Source organism: Protopterus annectens, chromosome 11.part0 (assembly GCF_019279795.1).
Source record: "Protopterus annectens isolate FY-2018-M chromosome 11.part0, PAN1.0, whole genome shotgun sequence".
NCBI lineage: Eukaryota > Metazoa > Chordata > Ceratodontiformes > Protopteridae > Protopterus > Protopterus annectens.
Window position 1 is genome coordinate 10,122,952 of NC_056745.1, and position 20,530 is coordinate 10,143,481.

The 20,530-nt window shown below is 42.7% G+C and overlaps 1 protein-coding gene across 5 annotated transcripts in view; it reads right to left on the bottom strand.

Moving 5' to 3' along the window:
* Positions 1 to 20,530, bottom strand: part of LOC122815117 (gastrula zinc finger protein XlCGF52.1-like) — a 162,780-nt gene that overhangs the window by 62,656 nt on the left and 79,594 nt on the right. For all 5 annotated transcript variants that reach the window (XM_044087365.1, XM_044087363.1, XM_044087364.1 and 2 more), the window contains one exon: positions 16,190 to 16,312. Coding sequence is in view for 3 of the 5 variants with exons in the window: in XM_044087363.1 (XP_043943298.1) it covers positions 16,190 to 16,312 (123 nt within the window). In the remaining 2 variants the exon portion in view is untranslated. The remainder of the gene's footprint in view (positions 1 to 16,189; positions 16,313 to 20,530) is intronic.

Consider the following 20,530-nt stretch of genomic DNA (forward strand, 5'->3'; position numbering starts at 1 on the left):
ATTAACTGTTTTGCACTTTTAAAAAGTTAGTTGTTGCTTAATTTTACCTGTAGGCTAACACACTCAAGTGTGCTAGCCGTTTAAAATCATTTATAGCATTTACTGTCTGTTTTCCTCTGTTTTCTGCAAAAAAAAAAAAAAAAAATCTTGTTTTCCCTTACTGAACTAGAATAGTCCAGTCTTCAGAGTTTGCTGATCTCTGGGCTTTGGCTTGGTTCCTGTGCTATTCCATATCCTTATTTGGATAAAGGGAAGCTTCTTTGTTCACCAGTGGGAGTGGGAGCACTGAGCAGCCTATTTGTCCCTAGAGCAGTGGTTCCAGCCAGAAACTTGTAGTCTATTGGCCATTTTGGGTCAATTCCTAGCTCTTTTCAACCCCTGCTATAAAGCCGCTTTAGCGGCGCTTTTGCGTGATTTAGCGGAGTTGCCCATAGAGCACCATCGGGGCGCTGGTTAAACAAGGTTAAACTATTTCTGGCTCCGTAAAGTCTGCTCTTCAATTTTCTCTTGAACTTCTCTACTTGCAATCTAAAAAGTCTATTCTCTATCTCAAAAGCTCAGCACTTGCTCCTAAAGCATTTTTATATAGGTAAAGTACTTGTATACTAAACAAAGTACTACATTAGCCTAGAATCCCCTTGAGTACCCATTTCCCTATAGGTCCCTTCTGACTCAGTTACACAGCAAACTTTTTCACTTTTTCTAGCATGTCGAAGGGTCAGTTGCTAGCATCCTCTCCTGTTCAGCTGGTGAATCTGGGCATCTTGAGGCAATGTTACAATTGCCTCATGTACACAGATAACCCACTCCTTCTCCCACAAAACACAAATACATGTGAGAGATGCAACTATATAGCCAAACTGGAGGCTGAGCTCTCTCAACTCAGGACTGGCAAGACCAGACAGGAGGAGAAGGAAACCACGCACACCACAAACCCAGTTTCACATAGAACTATCACAACTGCAAAACAAACACATAAACACACAAAGACATACTCAGAGGCACTGATCAAAAATCTACCCAAACTACAGAGGCCTCCAAAGCAGACACCCAAGCAACTGCCACCTCAAGACATAAGACATGCAACACATAAGTTCTCAAAGTCAGTGTGCTAAACAGTCACAGCCCTTAAGGCCAAACACAATGCCAGACACACTTGTTATAGGTGACTCCATAGTCAGACACACTGACGTCCCACTCACCAGACTGAACAAGGAAAAGATCACAGTAAGCTGCCTGTCAGGCGCTAGAATCCGCCACATAACACAAGCACTCAGGTCACTCCACAGCAAGTACAAGTATGACTCAGTCATTGTCCATGCTGGTGTGAGCGACCTGAGGCATACCTCCCTGGACTAGATGAAAAGAGACATAGAGGAGCTCTCAGATTATGTAGCCCAGGCCAGTACGATCCTGACCCTGAGCAGTATCCTACCCTCACCAAGAATGATGCCACAATACAGAGACAAAATGATCAGCTTTAATAATTGGCTTAATTACTGGTGTCATTCTAAGGGGATTCAATGTCTGTCTGCCTGGGATGACATGCTTGACAAGCCATGCTGCTTCGCAAGGGACGGCTTGCACCTGTCACCCCTGGGCTTCCGGATATTGGCAAAGGCTCTTTTTTAGGCAAGGCTCAAATGATAAACCTACCGCCCTAGAAAACAAAAATGGAGAAAAACTATGGGTAATACTGCTCAATGCCAGAAGTCTAAACCTCAAGATGCACGCCCTCGAAGCCCTCCTCAGTATGGAGAACATCGATGTCTGTGCTGTGACTGAAACCTGGTTCAAGGCTCCTGAGAGCACCCCAGCACTATCAGGTTATACCTCATATCATGCGTTCGCCCCAAAATCCGGACCGAACCACAAAAGGAGGGAGTATCCATATTCATAAAGGATACCCACACCTCCAGGTTAGTGGCAACGCAGAAGCATCGGAGACCATCCAGGTGCAATTAACCATAGGTAAAACTGCCCTACAGTTTGTAACATGCTACAGACCACCTTCTCAAACTCAGGAAACCCACACAGCCTTCCTGAAGACACTGGAGAGTATGAATGTCTCTCCAAACACCATCATATTGGGTGACTTCAACTACCCAAACATAGACTGGGAACATTACTCAAGCCCCAACACCCTAGCCCAAAGGTTCCTTGAGTTCATAAACTCAAATGCTATGGAACAACTAGTCACCATTCCCACAAGAGGAGAAAATATACTAGACCTGATCATCACAAACATGGGGACAAAATGCTCCACACGGACGTATATCCCTCATTGGTGAGATCAGACCATAAATTAATCTCACTGGAGATCCACATCCGCCCCACCCCAGCAAAAAAGACCACAGTGAAGAACTTCTCAAAAGCAAACTTCACACTTCTTAAGACTGGAGTGGTATCCTTCAAGGCCCTCGAGCCAGTGGAAACCACAACCCACGCTGCTGAAACCCTTACAAATGCCTTCTACGAGCACCTCCAGGAATGTATGGATCAAGCAATCCCTAATAAAATCAAGACCCTTTCCACCAAAGGCAGGTGCCGGTCTGGTGGACCCCAGCCATAAACAAACTCTACAACAAGAGGAGAAAGCTACTATATGACAGAGCAAAATCCCTAAAAGGGAAGGCATCTCTGATCAATACTAGCAAAAACTACGATCACTCATAAAATCATCCAAGGCCAACTTTGAGAGAAAAATCGCTAATGACACAAAAGACAATCATAAAGCCTTCTTTAGCTATGTTAGAAATCTGGGTGGAAACTCCCAGATATGCTCAGAATTAGTCCAAAATGATAAAAAATCACTGAACCCACAGACATTGCCAACATACTGGCAGACAGGTTCAGTGCAAATTTCTCCCCTCCCCCCAAAGGAGAAATATCTATCCCACCAGAGTCTAGCCTCCCAAACATCTCAGATGCCCAGGTGAGCTGCTCTCTCTAAGGCAAAAACACAGCATCAATGGGACGGACGGTGTCCCGGCTGTGTGCTACATGAACTCAATGAGGAACTAAACCCACACATAAGGCTGCTGTTTAATCTTAGCCTTATTACAGGATACGTACCCAAAGAATGGCGTACGGCAACTGTGGTCCCACTCCACAAAGGCGGTGCTTCTACGGACCCTGGAAATTACCGCCCCATAAGCTTGACGAGCCTTGTCTGCAAAGCTATGGAGAGGATCATAATGGAACTCATAAATAAAGACATTGGGAACCTACAGACACTGGATCCTACCCAATTTGGCTTTGTCAAGGGCAGATCCTGCCTCTTGAACTTGGTCGACTTTTTCGAAACAGTCACTAAGGCCGGCAGTTCACACAGCCTACCTTGACCTAGCAAAAGCGTTCGACATATGATGACAGTGGAGTTACTTACCTCTGCTGTAATAAAGTCCTGGAATTAGTATATTTACAGATGTGGGTGGCACAGTTAAACACAGTCATAGCAAATGTGCACAGTAACATTGTCATATATATAAGTAGTAGGTTAAGACAAACGTTCCTTCTAGTACCTTCCAAAAGATTCCCTGTTAATTCTAATGGAAATATTGTTGCCGCCTGCTGTTTCTGTTTTCACATTAAGAGTTACATGTAATTAGAGTAAACAGCAAACCCTGGATAACTAACTACAAAGCTGCAGAGACAATAGTCAGCACACTTTGCAAAAATATGCAAGCTTAGTCACAAAGTTTCATTGTCTGTCCTGAGAATACCACATTAAAATAGCTTCTGATGGAGTAACGTAATCCATATGCCTAGCAGAGTACTTGTAACAAAAGGGAAACAATAGAGCAAGAGTTTAAAATGATTATCAAGATGTAACTATCAAACAGACAAAGCATAACAAATGCATTAACAGGCAAGCTTAGAATCAGCAGAGACTCACAATCCAAAAGTGAGTGACTCAAACAGAATATTATCCATTTCTGACACTTGAGAAGAAAGTGGCAACAATGTCCAAAGCCACAATATCTTTCTGTACTAGATGCTAACCAAAGTTTCTGATATGTTACACTGAATGAAGCAAGTCTGAAGGTATGCACACTCAGTGCACCACTGATGAGGTTTCGATTTCTTGACTTCCTATCAGAAATTTGAAACATAATCCTAGAAGTCCAAAAACTTAAAAAACTAAAGTGGAATTCACACAAATAACTGTGAATTTAGAAAGTTGTGTTACACCTTCAAACTATTTTATTCTGCAGTACCTACATCTGTGCCACTTATATATATATGTATTTCAAAGTGATGTGGCAAGGGGTGTGGAAGGCACAGATAGTGTTAGAATACTTGATGCTCTGATATTATGGGATGACACTAAACATAAGCATTCAGGCTCTATTTGTGAAGATAATAGATCAGTAGTATATAGTACTGCAACACTAACAGATGTACAAACATTTGTTCAGATTGAAAAAGAGAGAGAAAAACCCTTGTATATGGACATGATAATTTCCATGTTCATAGCTTCATAGGTAGGTACTAGGCTATCGGCTCAAGAGCCTACATAAGCCTAGCCAACAAGGTCCCCTGGCTTACGCCACCCAAGAAAGTTATTTTCATGTGCCACAGTCAAGCAGAGACATAGAAGTGATCCCCAGGGTGCATTTCCTATTTCCCATCCACTCATCAAGATTTTTCTTGAAGAGTGCTAATGAAGAACTTTGCTCGACATAGATGGGTAGCCTGTTCCAGAGTGTGGGAAGCCTCTGGGACAGAAATCTATCCCTCCAGCATGTCCTGTTTATTGTGGTGACAAGGTTTAGGTCCCTAGAGTGTGTAGCTCAGAGGGATTGGGATTTCTTTAGGTGTAGGATGTCCAACAGCTCTGGGTTTGACATAGCTTTAAATGTTAGGCAGAGATCACCTCAGAGTAGGTGATATGCTACAGAGTAAAGCTGGAGTTTTTTGAGACAGTCAGTTGAGGCCAGTAATCCTCTTTGTGAGGTACTTCTGTGGCCTTTCCAGCTGCTGCAGATGTCTTGTGAGGTACATTACAAAAGGGGCATTGTACTCTATAATAGGTCTAATGAGTGTCGGGTAGAGGGGAACGATGACCTCTTTTTTCCTGGATGAGAACCCTTTTATGATGAGGTGTGCCACGTAGAAGTACTTCCTGACTACTGTGGTGATGTGACTATCAAAGGAGAGACTACTGTCCACCTGGGTCCCAAGGTCTCTTATCACACATTCGGTGTTAAGTAGACTGCCGCCTATGTGGTAGTTCATGGGTACAGAGTTTTTACAAAAGGGGATGACAATGCTCTTTTTGGCATTGAGCTTGAGGCCATGGGTTTGACACCAGGCATCTGTCTCAGCGAGGCCCTTCTGTAGTATATCCACATCATTTGGGGACTTGACTATGGCTCCTAGTTTGCAGTCATCTGCGAACTTCGTTAGCCAGAGGCCTTCTGTGTTAGTCTGTACTTCAGAGAAGTAGATACCAAACAGGAAATGTCCCAGGACTGAACCCTGTGGTACTCCACTTTTCACTGGTTTGAGGTCAGATTTGGAGTCTGCAACTTTCACAGTGTGGGTTCGGTCACTGAGCCAGTTGGCAACCCATCTTGTGATGTAGGGATTTATACCTAGCTTAGTGAGTTTAGCTATAATTCCAGAATGGGGGACTTTGTCGAAAGCCTTGGAAAGGTTAAGATAGGCTGTGTGAACCACCTTACCCTCATCTACGGCTTTGGTGACTGCCTCAAAGAAGTCGATCAGGTTCAGGAGGCATGATCTGCCTTTCACAAAACTGAACTGGGTGGGATCCAGAGTTTGGAGGTTACCAATGTCTTTGTTTACGTGTTCCATGATGATACGTTCCATGGCCTTGCAGACCAGGCTCATCAGGCTAATAGGGCGATAGTTCCCGGGATCAGTGGTGGCTCCCCCTTTGTGGAGTGGGATAACTGTTGCTGTGCGCCATTCAGTGGGCACAAAGCCTGATGCGAGGCTATTACTGAACATGGTGCTTAGGTGGGGAGCCAGTTCGTGTAAAATGTAGCCTGGGATGTTGTCCGGTCTCATGGATGCTCTGTTTTTGGCTTTAGAGAGTACAGCTTTTACCTGCATAGTTGTGATTACAGGGACTCTGCATTCTTCCTGTAAAGATATGGGCTCTTTAAGGGGTGAAGGGGGGTAAAGTTAGCAGTGAACCTATCTGCCAGGATGTTAGCAATATCAGTTGGTTCAGTAATTTTCGTGCTTTTGTGCTGTAACTCAGAGCAAATCTGGGTGTTGCCATTAAGATTCTTGACATAGCTATAGAATACATTGTGGTTGTCCTTAGAATTAGTGGCGATTTTGTTTTCGTAGCTAGCTTTGGAGGATCTTAGAAGGGATCTCAGCTTCTTACTCAGGCTGACCAGGGAGCTCCTCCACTCATGGGAATTTACTCTCTTTTGCAACAGTTTCTTCCTTCTGTTATACAGTTTGTTTATGGCAGGGGACCGCCAGATTGGCTTCCTTTTTCTGGAGGAAAGCGTCTTGGTTCTGTTTGGGATAGCACAATCCATGCACTTGTGTAAGTGCTTACAGAGTGCATTTGTGTAGGATTCAGCAGTTGTAACTGTATTGTCCATCTACATGGGTGTCATGAAGTTCACCACTTCTTTCTTAAGAAGCATGAAGTTGGCTTTGGAGAAATTTTTTACCATGGTTTCCTTAATAGAGGGTGGGGGCGGGATGTGGATATCAAGAGTGATTAGCTTATGGTCGGATCGGACCAACGAGGAGTTGACTTCAGGTGTGGAACACCGGTCAGTCATGTTGGTAATGACTAGGTCCAGGATACTGTTGCCCCTGGTGGGGGTGTGGCCTAGTTGATCCAGGGCATTGGAGTTTATGAATTCCAGAAAGCATTGAGCTAAGGAGTTGGTACACGAGTAGTTTTCCCAGGTTAATGGTGGGGTAGTTGAAGTCGCCCATTATTAGGGTGTTTGGTTGAACCCTAATATTTTCCAGTACATCAAGAAAAGAGGAGTGGGAATCCTGGGGCATGGTGGGGGATCTGTAGCAAGCTACAATTTGGATTTCAGTTTTGCCCCAAGTTAGTTGCATTGGATAACCTCGGATGCATTATGCTGAGCAACTAGCCAGGAGGTGTGAATATACTTAATGAATATGGACACACCTACGTCTTTGGTGTTTCGGTCCAGGTTACATGGCCAAAAAGTGTGGTATGAGTTATAGCCTGGTAGTGCAGGGGTGCTCTCCGAAGCCTTGAACCAGGTCTCAGTCACTGCACAGATATCGATGTTCTCCATTTTAAGGAGTGCCTCGAGTAAGTGCATTTTGAGATTTACACTTCTAGCACTGAGTAGCATTACCCTCAGGTTTTGCTTGCCTGTTCCTGTTACAGTGATGAATTTGTCATTTGAACCTTGTCTAAAAAAGGCACTATAGGGGTGGCAAGAGCCTTAGCCAATATCCAGAATCCCAGGGGCGACAGGTGCAGGCCATCTCTGGCAAAGCATCGTGGTCTATCGACCATGTCATCCCAAGCAGACAGATACTGGATCCCCTTAGAATGACTCCAGAAGCTTAGCCAATTGTTGAAGTCAATCATTTTGTCCTTGTACTGCGATATCATTCTGGGCGATGGCAGAATGCTACTCAGGGCTAGGGTCATACCTGTCAGGGCTACAAGATCGGAGAGCTCTTCCATGTCTCTTTTCATGTAGTCCAGGGAGGTACGTCTCAGGTCAGTCACACCAACAATAGACAATGACAGTCATATTTGTACTTGTTGCGGAGTGACCTGAGTGCGTGGGTTATGTGACGGATCCTGGCACCCGACAGGCAGCTGACAGTAACCTTATCCTTGTTTAGCCTGGTGAGTGGGACATCAGTGTGCCTGACTATAGAGTCACCTATGACTAGTGTGTTGGGTACGTTGTTTTGCCTTATTGGCTATGGTTGAGTGGCACACTGGGTCTGTGGGCTATGTGTCATTTGGGTTGTGTTTGGGGATGGTGGTTGCTTGCGTTTCTGCTTTGGAGGTCTCTGTTGCTTAGACAGATTATTATTGAGAGCCTCCACAAATGTTTTTGTGTTTCTATGTGTGGAGTTTGGTGGTGTAGGTTTAATGGGACTACGTGATGAGTGTGGTGTGGTGCAAGTGTTTACCTTCTCCTCTTGACTGTCAAGTTCAGTCTTGGTTGGAGAGAGATTTACCTCCAGTTTGGCTGGATAAGTGCATCTCTCACAGGTTGTAGTGTTGGGTGGTAGAAGGAGAGGTTTGTCTGTGTACATGAGGCAATTTCTACATTGCCCAAAGATGGCCAGATTCATCAGATAGACAGGAGAGAACACTGGGAGCTGACCCTTGGACATGCCTGAAAAAAAAACAATTTTCCTCTAGACAAGTGAGGAAAGTGAGTACAAGAGCTGTTTTTCTCTAAGCAAGTGAAGAAAGTGAGTACAGAAACTGTTTGGTGATGTGGTGATATGTGAAATATCAAATGAAGTTTCACTGATTTCTATTCTTTATTATTACATTATACATACATATTTTGTACCAAATGAATGGAGAACAGCTACAAGTCATTCTTCTGCACAAGGAAGGACCTTCTGCAGACCCAGGCATTTACAGTCTCACAAGTCTAACCAACCTCATATGCAAAGCCATAAAAAGACTGATCGACCTTGAGATAGGTAAGACCAGTCTACAGACAAATGGGATAAGTTATTGCAAGCATAAACAAGGGAAACTGGCTAGGCTTAAAATGGCCCACAAGTGCAACTAGCCTAGTACTTACCTACCTATGAGCCTATTAGTCCTCTGCTATCAAATTCCCATATAAAAGAGTTTTGCCAGGGGTGGGGGGTACCTCCTGGGCTGCCAGTGCTGCATCACTATATATTCTAACTCAAAGTCTGTATACAAATACAACTCCAAAAAGTTTCTGTGATGAGACACTATCAAGGTATACTCAGTGAAAACAAAAAAAAAAACATGTAGATACACTGTTAAAAGAAGAACAAATGTTTTTGTCCTACATATTCAGGACTTCATCAGACTGCCAATTAACTTATTCCTGACATTTTTACATACAATACAAATCATGTTCTTTTTGCTTCAACTAATTAGAGTACACATAATAAAACAATACATAGGAAAACATATTAAAATCATCACATTTTACCTCAGCTGACTACTTTTTAATTCAGAATTTATATTAGCTAATTCACCCAGTCCGCACCTAGATACAACTGCCACTGTATTTCCATTTTCTCTAAAAGTCTCCTTTGATATTCCCACCTCTCATTTATTTTAAGGAGGGATTTCTGCTCATTTTTCTTATATAAAATAAAGGACTCTCATTACATTTAGCTAGATATATTACATTGTGCGAATACAGAAGCAGTGTTGCTTTCACCCAAAAGTTCTGTCTCTTCATGTAAATAACATGTACTATCTATATGCATTACAAAAGCCACAACAAAAATATTGATTTTGGCTTTATTTTTATTTTTTTTAATTTTGGCTTTTGTAGTTATCTTCTCATACTCTTAAAGGCAAACCGGACCCACAGACTCAAAAAAACATGTTTCTTTCATCATGGTTTGGTGTTTCCTACATTTTAACACCACTCTGGGAATACTTACAGGTTTTTAATTATGTTTATATGTAATTTCTGAGTCTGACCACATGGGGTCTGGCACCTTGAAGTAATTCTGATTGTTTAGTCTGTCTCTAGGTATCCCACAATGCCGTGCTCATCTGTACAAAGTTGCACACGCCTCTTTCTTCCTAAAGCTCCTATCACTGCATAGATTTTTACATGCATACACTGCTGTCTTTCAGTCAGTTAGTTTTAAGTAACATTTTTCATGCCATTCAATAACTACTTAAAACACAATCAGTGCAAATGCCATAGAACAGACTTTCAAAGTGCTTTTTATTGCTGCTTTTTTTAGAATGGCTAAATTGCAGTTTTTTTGTGAAGCCTGAATTGTATTACTTTGACTCATCTCCCATCTCCCTTCACACTTAACTTCCCTAGCTGTCAAAGTGGTAAGGGTAATTTGAGCTGTTGCCTACTGTGAGTGACAGCTCACAGCAGGAGACTTGACTCATTTCTGTTTCCTTGTTCTAGCCTTTACTTTTTGTATGGGTAGGGGAAGGACCAGGGAGCTGTGATATCACAGCATGTGTGAGTTTTTAGGACAGTCATGGTGATGTCAGTTTGGGGAGGAAACTGGCCAGAAAACTACCTGTATTCAGTGACCTTGATGACATCAATGAATTGGAGACTTTTCCAGGGCAGGTTCAAAGTTTTTTGGAAGTGAAACCGCCCCAGTACAGTAAGGTACTATTCTAGTGGAGAAAAACAATCGATCTAAAATATTTTGAATGCTTTGTTGTTGTTTATTCACAGCAGGGCAATAAATAGGGAGAAAAAGGACAGAGAAGTTGAGCATTTAGTAATAGAATCACATTGCTGTCCTTTAAAATTGTTTCCCTTTCGGAAGGTGAACTTAGGTTCTTCTCCTACCATTGCTGATAAAATGTCACTGGTTCTCAATATCCTTCAATTTCTACTTATTTCACTACTGATCAAATTACAATCTATAGTACAATTTAGAGTAATTATGCATTCATGTTCCCATTTCTACTTGTTCTCTCCTTTTAAATCTACCTTCAGTTAAGACTTTATTAATCTAAGATCTTGTTTGTACTTTTTAAGGATATTCTCTATTAAGTAACATAATATAGTTCACGTTTTCTTAAGTCGCAATCCTCCTTGTCTGTTATTAATATTGACAATTCCACTAAATGCACTTTTTGTAACATTTTCTTTTAGCCACTACAGATTTCCACTTTTATAGCATAAAGACTTACTTTACTAACCAATCTATTATTTTTCTTAAACAAATTTAAGGTCTAAAAATCTGTATACTCTCAGGATCTGCATTCATTTTAATTGAAGAAATTCTGATCTCATATTAAGATAGTCACAAAAATTCTTCTACCATGCCCTTTTCACCATCCCAAATAAAACTGTCATCAGATCTACAGTAGTAAATAATAAGTTTTTTACAAATATTGAATTTAAAATAATAATTTTTTTTCCCATTCAGCCATAACCAGGTTAATGTAACTTTGTGCCCTAAGAGCATATGTAGAGTTCTTTAATAAACAAAAAACAATTGTTTTTCCAAATTAACTTCCAGTAACTTTATGGATTTTTCATGGTGTTCACCTTTTTTGTTTTCACAGTGTAGTGTTTTATTTTTCGAACATTTTTTGCACTACTTTGCATTTCTCAGAGGCATTTGACATAGTTTTGTATTTAATTTCCAGTAACCGTATTAATATTTTGCATTTCTGTTCACCTACATTTTCAGGCTTTGTTAACTATTTCTGTACTAACTATAACACACTAGTACATGGCTAAGAGTACAGTTCTAAATCCTAACAGAATAATGCTGCTAACTAGTTACTTATTTATAATATCACCATCAATTGTACTAAAAAAATAGGATATAGTGGTGTATAGCTTTAACAAAGGGGTATTAGTAATAAGGTTATATGCATGTCATGTACTCAAGCTGTCTAGACACTGAAATAAAGAAGTTAACGATTCAGCCTCAAGGCTGCATCACACGTCATTACTTTGACATTCAAGTACACTTTGTAGAGGCATTTACAGTGCCAATTAGTGAAAGGCCCAAAACAGCACACCATACATGCAGCTTTAAACACAGAGACAGGATATAGTGTCATAAGTACACAGAAATGCACTGTCATTCCACACAATATAGCGGTCATTGTACTGTGTTCAACAGCCAATGGTTGGTTAGCAGCATTCAAAAAAAATCTCCTAACATTACAGGATGATGGCCATGAACCCTGGCTCTCAGCTCTCCTTCCTGGCATTGCCAGATGTCCTGATACGACATAGAATGAATTGACCAAAATGAGACTGAGGGTAGATAGTCAGAAAAACAACAAAAAATGTAAAAATGTTGCCATTCCAATAACCTTACAAATCATCAGACCACTCCAAAGAGTATCTTCTACCACTACCGGTGCACAAGTTCATAGGTTCATAGGTAAGTACTAGGCTATCTGCCCATGGGCATTTATAAGCCTAGCCGCAGAGTGATGGCTTTCGCCTCCCCATTAGATTAGTAACCTGGGCCTCTGTCAAGAAGGCTCCTGAAGTGATCCCAGGGTAGGACTTACAATTACCCATCCACTCATCAAGATTTCTCTTGAAGAGGGTCAGAGAGGAGCTCTGTCAAATATGGATTGGGATTCTATTCCAGAGTGAGGGTAGTCGCTGGGACAGGAATCTATCCCTCCAGTATGTCCTGTTTATTGTTGTACATAGGTTCAAGTCGCTAGAACGAGTGATTCTGAGGGATCTCGTTTTTTTGAGGTGAAGCATGTCCATTAGTTCAGGGTTTGACATGGCCCTACAGGTCAGGCATAGGTCACCTCTGAGCAGACGGTAAGCGACTGAGAGGAGCTGGAGCTTTTTTAGTCGTGCTTCATAGGGTAATTGTTTAAGGCCCTTAATCCTCTTAGTGAGGTACTTCTGTGGTCTTTCTAGTTGTTGCAGGTGTCTAGTGAGGTACATCCCAAATGGGGCATTGTACTCTATTATGGGCCTAATGAGTGAGGAGTAAAGGGGCACAATCACATCCTTGGATCTGGATAAGAAACCCTTTGTGATCAGGTGTGCCACATAGAAGGATTTCCTGACAGTTTTGGCTATGTGGTTATCAAAGGAGAGCATGCTATCTACTTGGGTACCCAGGTCCCTAATTACTTCTTCTGTACTTAGTGGATTCCCATCTATGTGGTAGTTTGTAGGTACTTTGTTTTTCCCAAATGAGATTACTATGCATTTTTTGGCATTTAGCTTGAGGCTGTGACTTTGACACCAGGTGTTTGTCTCTGTGAGACCCTTTTGCAGGATGTCTGCGTCAGCTGGAGAGTCAATTATTGCACCCAATTTACAGTCATCTGCGAACTTGGTTAGCCGCAGTCCCTCCGCCTTTGCCTGTACTTCGGAAAAATATATACCGAACAGGAGGGGTCCCAGGACTGAGCCCTGTGGGACTCCGCTTGTGACTGGTTTAGAGTCAGACATGGCGCCTGCCACTCTTACCGTGTGGGTTCTGTCTGAGAGCCAATTGGCAACCCATCTCGTGACATGGGGGTTGATATTTAAGCTGGTGAGTTTGTCTATGATTCCTGAGTGTGGGATGGTGTCGAACGCCTTAGTGAGGTCCAGATATGCTGTGTGGACCACCTTCCCTTCATCTATGGCCTTGGTGACCGTTTTGAAGAAGTCAACCAAGTTTAGGAGGCAAGATCTGCCTTTAACAAAGCCGAACTGGGTGGGGTCCAGTGTCTGGAGGTTCCCAATGTCCCCGTTAATGAGCTCCATGATAATGCGTTCCATGGCTTTGCAGACCAAGCTAGTCAAGCTTATAGGGCGATAGTTCCCAGGGTCAGTTGTGGCACCACCTTTGTGGAGTGGTACGACTGTTGCTGTATGCCATTCTTTAGGTACATAGCCTGTAGAGAGGCTGAGTTTGAATAGTGATTTGAGATGGGGGGTTAGTTCATTTTGAAGCTCGTGTAAGACACAACCTGGGATAGCATCTGGTCCCATTGATGCTGTGTTTTTGGCCTTTGCAAGGGCTGTCTTTAATTGTGTGTCTGAGATATCTGGAGCACCACATTCTTCTGGGATGGGTGCTAGCCCCTTTGGTGGAGGGGGGGTGAAGTTTGCACTGAACTTGTCAGCCAGGATGTTGGCAATGTCGGTTGGTTCAGTGTATTTATGGCCATTATGCACTAGCTTGGAGCATATCTGAGAGTTTGCCCCTAGACTCTTAACATAGTTAAAGAAGGCCTTGTGGTTATCCTTAGAGTCATTGGCTATTTTTCTTTCGAAGTTGGCCTTGGATGATTTAATGAGGGAGCGCAGTTTTTTACTGATGTTAATCAGAGATGCCTTCTTACTTTGGGATTTTGTTCTATCTTGCAGGAGTTTCCTCCTTCTCTTGTAAAGTTTATTTATGGCCTGGGTCCACCAGACTGGCTTCCTCTTTTTTGAGGAGTTGGTCTTGATTTTACTTGGGATGGCTCAGCCCATGCATTCTTGAAGGTGTTCATAGAATGCACTTGTAAAGGATTCTGCCAATGGGTCATCATTTTCCATTTGATTGGGAGCTTTGAAACTTCCCACCTCGGTTTTGAGGAGTGTGAAGTTGGCTTTAGAGAAGTTTTTTACCTTGATTTCCTTGACTGGGGGCGGGGATCGGGATGTGGATGCCCAGTGTGATTAGTTTGTGATCAGATCTTACCAATGACGAGTTTACCTCAGATGTGGAACATAGTTTTCCCCATGTTGGTGATGACCGGGTCCAGTATGTTGTCACCTCTTGTGGGAGTGGTGACCAGCTGTTCAAGGGCGTTTGAGTTTCTAAACTCAAGGAAGCATTGGGCTAGGGCATCTGAACTTGAGTAGTTTTCCCAGTCAATGTTTGGATAGTTGAAGTCACCCAGTAGCATGGTGTTGGGTAGAATCTTCATACTTTCTAATGTTCTCAGGAATGCTGTGTGAGGGTCCTGAGACAAGGTGGGAGATCTGTAGCAAGCTATAAATTGAACAGTCAATTTACCCGCTGTCAATTGCACTTGGATGGTCTCAGATTCCGCGTGCTGTGCTACTAACCTGGAGGTGTGGGTGTTCTTGATGAATATGGACACACCCCCTCCTTTTGTGTTTCGGTCCTGGTTTTGGGACCTAAAGGTATGGTAGGAGTTATAGCCTGGTAGTGCTGGGGTGCTCTCTGGAGCCTTGAACCAGGTTTCTGTCACTGCACATACGTCGATTTCTTCCATACTAAGGAGAGCCTTGAGTGTGTGCATTTTGAGGTTTAGACTTCTGGCGTTGAGTAGCATTACCTCAGTTTTTGTTTATTATTGTTGTTTATGGAGGCGGGTTTGTCTTTTGAGCCTTGCCTAAAAAAGGCAGTATTGGGGCGGCAAGAGTCTTGGCCAGTATTCGAAAGCCCAGGGGCGACAGGTGCAAGCCGTCTCTGGCGAAGCAACGTGGCTTGTCAAGCATGTCATCCCAGGTTGACAAGTACTGGATCTCCTTTGAATGACACCAGTAGTTTAACCAATTGTTGAAACTGATCATTTTTCTTCGTATGCTGGCATGTTTTGGGTGAGGGCAGGATGCTACTCAGAGTCAGAGTCATACCAGCCTGGGCTACATGATCAGAGAGCTCCTCCATGTCTCTTTTCATGTAGTCCAGGGAGGTACGTTTCAGGTCATTTACGCCAACATGTACAATGACAGAGTCATATTTGTACTTGTTGTGGAGTGACCTGAGTACATGTGTTATGTGGCGGATTCTGGCACCCGACAGGCAGCTTACGGTAACCTTCTCCTTGTTCAGTCTAGTGAGTGGGACGTCTGTGTGCCTGATGATAGACTCACCGATTACTAGTGTGTTATTTAGCCTTAGGGGCTGTTTTTGCTTGGCACACTGATGTTGTGACGTGTTACCTGGTGGTTACGGTGTTATCATAGAATTAGCTGACTTTACACCTTTACCTTTGAGTGATATCTAAAGCAAAACTATTAAACAGGACTGGTCCCAATGCTGAACTCAACTGCTCACCTGTTTTTTCTTTATACATCCCTTGAAATGCCATTTTTGCTTCCAGTCAGGCAGTTTTCTGTGCATCCACCCATTTTTAGCCCTAGTTACAGATCCTTTAATTTCTCTCATTAATGCACTTTCAGGTTCACTGACAGAGGATTTGCTGTACTTCTGATACACCATGTCTGAAATTCCTCCCTTGTCCACCTCATTGATGAACTTGTCACTAAAACGGAACAAGTTTAGCTATCAAGAAAGGCAGTCTGCAAAGCCAAGCTGATGGCCATCTGTAAAAGTTGTAGGCAGACAGCCTTGCAGAACATTTCCTGAACAGAAGTGAGACTACATGACTAGTCACAGTCCCCTTGATTAAGCACATATATATTGTGATGATCAGCAAACTTAATAGCAGAAGTCTCCCCTGATACATTAATTGCACATTTGTTACCGCATAATATTGTTCATCGACTCCCCAACATATTCTGAAGCATATACTGAAAAAACAGAACAATTCATAATCCAGCCATCTACTTACTGACAGAGGGTTCATCACAACTGTTTTTCTGAAGCAGGGTCACTGCTCTTTCCACAGAATCGGGTAAGAGTTCTTCTTGTTTTTCAATCAGTAACAACAGTTGTTCTATTGGGACGTTGAACCCTGTCAGGATAAATAACAGAATATTATCCTAAAAGTTTTGTCCTAGGAATTTCTGTTAACCCCGTCAATGCGTTTTAAAAACCTGAGTTACTTATTTAAATACACTTGCACCAGTAGTCTAAAAATACCAACTGGCAAAGCATTGAACCAGTCTCACTCACAAAGCATCCACATCAATAAAACATAAGCATTATTATATGCTCATCATTTTAGCAGGAGTCAGTATCTTACTGGGTTAACTATGTTCCATAAAAACAATACTGCACAAGGCAACTGCGGTGCATTAGTCCAATTTTAGCACTGTGAACTCTTTTTTCAAGATTTAAATCCTTTCAAATGTTAGTGGCTAAGCAGTTAACACATCTACCTTTGATACTAAGCATATTAGAAGGCTGTGAGTTCTATCCCCATGTAAGGTGCATAAAGTGGTGTTAGAGTACTGATACTGTACTACAGTATAATGTGGGGGGTTACATTCTTGAGGTTCCAATACTGGGGTGACATATTGAGTCATCTGCCTGAGATGGTGGTAATTCAGATGGAGGTTATAAGATCCCATGGCAGTTATCAAAAAGAGTAGTGGAATTTCCTGGTGACACTGCCATATTACCCCATGTAAGCATGGCTACTGCAATGGGGCTCCCTGAAAATAGGTCATTTCCAGTAAGACTAAATTGAGCAACAAAAGTAAAGAATATTCCTTATCTCCTCAGCATTTATATAAACTCAACTTATCCATCTGAAATGAGACTTAAAAACTCAAACTGCAGAACAAGAGATGCTATTTCAGGGGTACAACATTAGCTCAGTAGTACTGCAGCATTGTTTCTGTTGTATTCCCATTTCCCTTCGGCAGATCCATGTAACACCACATCACCGTTTGAAGCTGGTTTCCTTATGTGAGTGACTTACAAATTAGTGATGAGCAGCACAAAAAGGGTGGGGTGGGGGATAAGAAACAAGTCACATGATTTGTTTAGGATTCACTGTAGAGAATACAGGAACCAGTGTTTAATCACTTATTTTGCATACTTTCTTCCATATTTTTATAAATATGTTGCATATTAGCGACAGTTGTGTAAAATGCAATACTGTAAAATTAGGAGTGATGTACTTACCATAACTTGGTATATGTGTTGCCCTTCCTCATTCTTCCTCACTGATAGGTTACGGATCTGATCCTCTGATCCAACTCGGCTGCATCTTTCAAACTTCAGATCCTAGTCTCGAGCTCCTCGGTCTTCCCATAATGCACCACACCACCTCCAACTTTTCAGATCATGTTTGCTGCCTATGTTTATTATAGAGACAGGACAGATGAGAAAGAATTATGACTGAAACCCAGTAACTCAAAGTTACCATAAAATCCAATATCCTTTTAGAAGGAATGTAAAGCCAAGGGATGGCTGGGAGGGAAGATGAGGAAAAATGAGAAAGGACAACACATATACCAAGTTAGGGTAAGTACTTAACTCGTAAATATGATGATGTCCTTTTCATTCTCCCTTACTGATGGGTACAGTGTCCAGCTACGTAATTCTTCAGAGGCCCTCAAGGAAGGATACGCCAGAGAACTCTCAAGACCACAGGAAGGTCTGTGTCTGGATACAACTCCCAATTTGTAATGCAACACAAGAATATGAGTTGTTGTGTCTTTTGGCTACTTCCCGGTTAGGGGTCGTCACAGCGGAACTCTGGTCCGCTAATAAGCAGTAGAGTTTTACGTGCCGAGTTGCCAGCCCTGATGCAGAACCTTCAACGAAGGTACACACCATTCACGCATGTCTCCACACAGAAGACGCTCTAGCTGAGAATCGAACGGGACAACGTGTTACTGTGAGGCGACAACGCTACCGCAGCACCACCACTCTAGGAGAGATATCGTATAAAAAACTGTGTTTGGAAAGGATAACAAGACAGTCATGGATTTGGCAAAATGATTCTAGGATGATAAGGCAATTCCCAAAAGCTTTAGAAACAACTCATCAAAAAATAGTCACGAGCTTAATTGACCAGAATTTTATCAATAGGACTTATTAGACCAAATGGAGAAAGGAAATAAACAGCTGGTTAGATTTCATGTACAGATGGTCTCAGAAAAATTTTTAAGTATAACTGACAACTTAGACAGAATGAAAAATACTGACCAAAAAGTGTAGCGTTTCCTACTCCCCACTATAAAAAATGAAGTTCTCGAGGAGGAGGCAGCAGTAAAGGGCCATTGACCTGATAGAGAAACTTTGGGAGGATGAGGTAATAGCAATTCTCTAAATGGATAAATAGAAATATCATTTGTAATCCATTCAGGTATGTGATTGGACACAGCTCGACCTAAGCAAATGGAGAAATGGGTGACTGGACACAGTTCGTCCTAAGCAAATGGAGAAAGGGGTGACTGGACACAGCTCGACCTAAGCAAATGGAGAATGGGGTGACTGGACACAGCTCGATCTAAGCAAATGGAGAAAGAGGTGACTGGACACAGCTCGACCTAAGCAAATGGAGAAAGGGGTGACTGGACACAGCTCGACCTAAGCAAATGGAGAAAGGGGTGACTGGACACAGCTCGACCTAAGCAAATGGAGAATGGGGTAAATAGACACAGCTCGACCTAAGCAAATGGAGAGGGGTGACTGGACACAGCTCGAGCTAAGCAAATGGAGAAAGGGGTGACTGGACACAGCTCGACCTAAGCAAATGGAGAAAGGGTGACTGGACACCGCTCGACCTAAGCAAATGGAGAAAGGGGTGACTGGACACAGCTCGACCTAAGCAAATGGAGAAAGGGGTGACTGGACACAGCTCGACCTAAGCAAATGGAGAAAGGGGGAAGGATAATAGCTGAGAAAGGCCCAGTGTTCAAAATGGCTACCTGTATGAGTAATCGATTATTATTATTTACTTAATATTTGTTTACCAGGATAGTGCTAGTGGGACAAAGGAGCTTGTTTTCAGTGAAAGCCCGGGGCAGAAAGGTACAAATGCATGTAACTATAACAATGACAACATAATCGTGGCAGCCAGCAATTTCTCGTCAAGCTAGAAAGGAGAGAGAGAGAAAGCAAACCTTATTATGACAGCAGAAGTGGTGATATAGTACAGGTCCTAAACCTGCTAGCTGATGTGATGAACAAAGGATGGAACCTGCACAGTCTGATAATCAATGGAAATAAGAGAAACCATGCGGTCAGGATGGCGGAGTGGAAAATAGGACACTGGATCTTCAAAAGGTGAGATAAGAGATCCTGATTGGCTTCCGAATCCATGAAGGGTATTCAAGATGAGACCTGAGGAAAAAAGAGAGATGGGGGGGTAGAGAGAGGGAAGGAGAGGAGCCGCCCTTGATGAAGCCAAAACAGGGAGAATGAGAATGGCAGAGCTCTTTCACCTGCTGGCTTGCTGTAGACACTTTGAGGGGGTTGGCATACAGAACACTGAGGGGGCCAATCAGAACCCAAACATCCCTCGAGGATATCCCTGCAGTTAATATTGTATCGGTTCACTTTGTAAATTAGGGGAAGGCCAAGAGGTTGTAGCAAGGTTGGCCCTGACAGCTAAAATTCAGGTTTGCAACAGATTGCTGGAGGGACCACTCACGGGGAATCAGACTGAACCTACACCTACTGAGCCTGTTTGCTGTGGCATTGGATTTCCCCAGGGTGGGTATCACAATAAAGGAACAGTCTGAAAAAATCACCCATTGTGGACCTTCATGAGCTCTCTGCACAAGGGATAAGTGTTCCTCCCTGTATGTTGATATACTAAACCACTGACATGTTGCAGGTGTGCATGCAATAACCCCTGGAGGGAGAACATCCTGCAATGCCTGCAACATTAGTAGGAGAGTTCTCATCCCTAGGATGCTGGTGGGCAATCTGGTCTCCAGGTAAGAACATGTGCTTTGGACCAGGTTTTACTTGAAATACCCCCCCCCCCCATACAATCCAGATAGAAGCATCCATGGCCGTTGTGGATATGGAAGGAAGGGTGAAGAAAGAACTGCCTAAGAACAGATTGTCCGACTGGATCCAAGATACGGGCTAGAAAGAATAGAGCCTAAGGTTGTAGGGTTCATGTTGCTGGAGGGGAACAAAAGCGACAGGGAGTCCAACACCCGCTTTCTTTATGGTGCAGTGAAGAATTAGGGATGCTATCTGTTCAGGCATTTGAAAGATAGCCTATGCGTTGCAAATTCTGTATAGAGGATAGATGCAGTTT